General features: G+C 32.5%; 1 protein-coding gene across 1 annotated transcript; it reads left to right on the top strand.

The window, feature by feature from the left end:
* Window positions 1–1458: 1458 nt before the first annotated feature.
* Window positions 1459–3230, top strand: LOC128133899 (uncharacterized). Its single transcript, XM_052771415.1, has 2 exons — window positions 1459–1612; window positions 2045–3230. The coding sequence occupies exons 1-2, from the start codon at window positions 1592–1594 to the stop codon at window positions 3197–3199; spliced, it is 1176 nt and encodes a 391-aa protein (XP_052627375.1). The 5' UTR covers window positions 1459–1591; the 3' UTR covers window positions 3200–3230.
* Window positions 3231–4482: the final 1252 nt, after the last annotated feature.

Genomic DNA, 4482 nt, shown 5'->3' with positions numbered 1-4482 from the left:
GGACATAGATAGCACCTAAAAACCAACAAACAGAAATGATAGAAAAGTAAATAACATAAATTGTGCACCTATTTCATTCAAAATCGACATTTTAGAGTGGATACAAAGGCATATGAGCAAATGCCTAGAGGACATGGTGGAAAAGGCGGTGGAGGACATGTCCCCGACTCCAAACCGTCTTCTATTCATAGCTGACAGCTAAATTGGGAAAGTCACGGCTGAAAACTCGACACTGCTTATAAGCCAATACGGGTTCTAATGTGATATATAATTAAATAGGACACACACAATTTAAAATGGGATAATGTATCAAATAAACTTTATATCCGGGCATAAAGAGGAACTTTAAAAGGAGTATATTGTAACGAAGATCACATGTGGGAAAAAAATTATTTTTTCTAACGTTAATGATGGTGATGAACATAAGATAAGATGATGATGAAGCCAATATAAGAAAATCTCATTTATTTCTTTGTTAAAAACATAAATGAAGATTATAATTAAACGACTAGAAAGCTTAATTTTCCTTTATTGTAAGTAATTAGCTTGGAATAGTTATTAATGTATATGCCTTAAAAACCTAAAACTACCCTAGAGAGGTAACCACTTTTTAAAGAAATAAAACAAATACCAGATGCACATGTAGAACATTGAGACGTTAAACTAACAATTTTCAAGTGTTTGACACCGTCGTTAGCTATGTCCATAATATTCTGCAACTTAGAATTTTAGGATGTCGGAAATAGTTAATAACATTAAATTTATCTTTCATACATACAATCAATTTCACCAAATTTAACAAAGATAAAAGTCTACATTCACAAAAAGTTCTATACAGTAGTTCTTAATAAAAAAAAGACCTAATGAGAAATAAAATATTCTTCTATAATTTTTTTCTATCATCCTTCTATCCATATCATATGATGACAATTGTTATTTTTATTTTTTCTTAATAATATTTTAATATACTTTTCACCATTTAATATGCATAGAAGGATAAGTAAGAGAAAATTATTCAAAGATATTTAATTTTTTTTATCAGATTTTAAAATATATTTGTTTGTTAAATCTCACACTATAGAACTCAATAATGTAATTTTGTAGATTTTATATATTAAGTGATTGATGGTTTTATCTCGAAAGTTAGATTTTGCAAATCTAACATTATAATTCCAAACTTAAAATTAGGCCTTTTCAGCGTTTTATTGATTGTTTTGTTTTCTTTTTATTTTTTATATTTTATTTTTTTGCTTAGCTTAAACATGTAAATGCATGTATTAACTACTAAATTTATATGTTTAAAATGATTTAATTTTTGCTTAGAATTTTAGAAAAAAACGTTATAGGACTAACCCAAAATTTTTCTTTTTTGCTTAAATAAATTAATTTAAAGTTTGAAATTTAATGAATAAATGGGCCGACATATATAGTATATAGAATATAAAGTGAACGACAGCATAGGATATAAATTGAGCGTCAATTTAGGACTTAGCAGATCCCAAAATAAAAACACCCACCGCCTAACATCACACTCCTTCCAAGTTGTGTCCTAAAAAACCCTAACTTTCGACTATCATCGATCTCTGCAAGTATGGAAGTTAGCGTTCTACAGGTTTGTTTTCTTTTCTTGCAACGTGTTTAATGTGGCTTTTTTATGCACTATCATCTTAATATGAACTGTGTCTCTTACGTTCTTTCTATTCGACGCAAATGTCAATGTGGAAACAAATTACTTATATAACTAATGTTAAGATTTAAAAACCTCCAGATGCCAGAAAAGGGTGTTAGTTTTTACAATTGCACTCTGAAAGTTGATTGGATACTTAAAACCCAGGAATAAAATTGATCGGATTTACACTTGTTGTGTTTACCTGAACACCATATGTACTTACTTAATTCTGTTGATCCGAAATAAAACACAAACATGTTCGCTTGATGTATGTTATTGATCATTCATGCATGTTCCCTTGTGGCTATGTACATACCTGTATTTCTTCCTCGTGTTGCTGCTTACAAAAAAAAGTAATATATTATTTTGAAACAGAAATCGATGGAGGTGGCAATGAGCAAGTGCAGGAAAGAGTGTGAAGATGAAGAAATGAAGAGAAAGAAAAATGATGTTCATTGGTTTGCATTTCTTCCAGATGACGTGGTTGAAGATATCCTTAAAAGGCTTCCTTATGTTTTCCTTCGTTATAACGCAAAGTATGTCTGTAGAAAATGGTTCGATATAATTAACATGATCTTGGCAGAAAATTCTTTTTTTATCCTCCAGACGTCATTTGGATTTACGATCCGCTATGTGGATGTAAGGGAAGAAGGACAAAGACTAGAAGTGAAAGAGCAAAACCTTCGCATACATTTCTTTGGAAGGATAAAGTCATGGTATAACGAGTTTCTTCTGATATTAGACCCTGCCAGAAAAAGAAAGTCACTGTATATTTTCAATATAATCACCAGGGAAAAATCATTTCTTCCCAAGCCTCCAACATTTTTTGCACATCAAGATACTAGCGTATGTGCAATGGCCCTTTTTTTTGACAGATTCAAGGGAGTATATAAGGTTGTTCACTTGTTTAATGGCCAATCACTCCAATGTCATATTCTACAATTGGAAAAAGATATTGTAGTCTCTCGTGTTTCCTCAAGGTGGAAAAAGATCAAAGTACCTTTTTACTTGGATCCTAGGAATATGGGTGAGATAGTTTCAATTCAAGTTCAAGGAAGGTACTTTCATTGGAATCTTAATTGCTCTAGGTTCCTGGTTTCTGTTGATATGATAAAAGAAGAAGTTCTCCAAATGAGCCTACCTGAACCCGGTGAGCGTAAGAGGCTCTACTATTCTATTTTTGAGATGGGTGGTTTTCTCAGCCTCATTGATGGAGTTTCTAGGGAAAAAACTGACTTATGGATTCTTAAAGATTTTCAAAGTATGAAGTGGGAGAAGTTGCTTTCGATAACAGTCCAGGATCATGGCTTTGTAAGTGCTTCTTTTCGATATCCGGTTTGTGGCGTGATAAATAAGAGATATATCGTTTTCATGAGATCAAGGCACGATAAAAGTATATTTAGTTATGATCTGAAAAATAGAGTCTTTAAAAAGCTAAACATCCACATTGATCTGGGTGATCTTTGTGTGGCTCATTCATCAGGACCAAGTGGAAAAACTACAAGGGAGGAGGTACCGGTGTCGTTCTAAAGTTGTTGAGTCATGGCCGATGAAATTAGAAAGTAATCTGGCTTATAATTGTACTTTGACATGATTTCTTCTTATTTAGCTGCAGTATTTACTATTGATAATTGATTCATTATCAACACTTTTGACATTGGTGTTGTACTATTTAAACATAAGATCTTTTTCTTAAAAGAACAGTTATTCTGTTCCTAACTGATTTAATTTAATATTTATAACTTTGCTTGTGCTATTTAAGATAGCTAGTGAAAGTTGACAATCACTACAAGAAAACAAAGCTATAGCGGCGACAGCTAGCAATAGTGGCGACACGTAAATGACGCGTTACGTGTCGCCGCTAAAGGCGTCGCCGCTAATACTTTCATTTAGCGATCCGCGTCACTCTCACCCCAACCGTCCGATTTGTTTTCAATCTAACGGCTATTAAGGAAAGCCGAAAGACGCGCTGAGTTTTCCCTCCGTTTGTCGCCGCTAATACCCTAATGTCGCCGCTATTGTCCTTGCATCGCCGCTAATGCTAAACGCAGATATCCCCTGAACAGCTTACCTTTCTGCCATTCACAGCTTCTCATTCACCCATTTTCCTCTCGTTTTTCTGTCGATTTTTCATCAATATCACGCAAATTTTCCAACTTGGTGGACTAGACATTGTTTCTTGGACCGGTGCTAGCTTCTCCTTCACTCAAGGCAGCCACAAAACCGCCACAACCCCAACCAAGCTCAACATTTAGCCAAAATTCCGAAATTGCCCCAACCAAGGTCGAATTTCTCAACTTTTTTATGATTTTTCTGTTTTAGATGATAAATAGTGAGTATTTTTCAAGTTTGTTGAGTGATTCTGTTTGTATTTTGATATATGAATTGGTTATGCATTTTGTTGGATTGTATGTATTTTGTTGGATTGTGTGTTTTTTTCACATTTGTTGGAGTTTAATATGCATTTTGTGTATAATTTGAAAGTTATGTTTAGATTACATTGAAGTATCAAAAAAAAAAAATTGACATGTATATGTATATATTTGTATGAAATTGGATGAAATTTAGATGTAGATATTTGTATATATTTGTATGAAATTGGATGGAATTGGATGAAAGTTATACCACATTGCCTTAACATGAAACTTAGATGTATATATTTGTATGAAATTGGAATATGTAAATTGAATATATATACATTTGACTTAATTGTATGAAATTGGATAAAATTGAAATATGCAAATTGGATGTATACATTTGACTTAATTAGGTTATTAATAGCAACTTACTTCTAGTAATGTATTGTATATGGT

Source organism: Lactuca sativa, chromosome 4, assembly GCF_002870075.4.
Source record: "Lactuca sativa cultivar Salinas chromosome 4, Lsat_Salinas_v11, whole genome shotgun sequence".
In the NCBI taxonomy this organism is placed as follows: Eukaryota; Viridiplantae; Streptophyta; class Magnoliopsida; order Asterales; family Asteraceae; genus Lactuca; species Lactuca sativa.
The sequence above is the reverse complement of the archived record's forward strand: the minus strand, read 5'-3'. Positions and strand labels throughout refer to the sequence as shown.

Excerpts from the sequence above, each read along its gene's own strand:
- LOC128133899 (XM_052771415.1), top strand. The coding sequence starts at position 1,592 with ATGGAAGTTAGCGTTCTACAG. Across the intron at positions 1,613-2,044 it reads TGGAAGTTAGCGTTCTACAG|AAATCGATGGAGGTGGCAAT; the intron begins GTTTGTTTTCTT and ends ATTTTGAAACAG.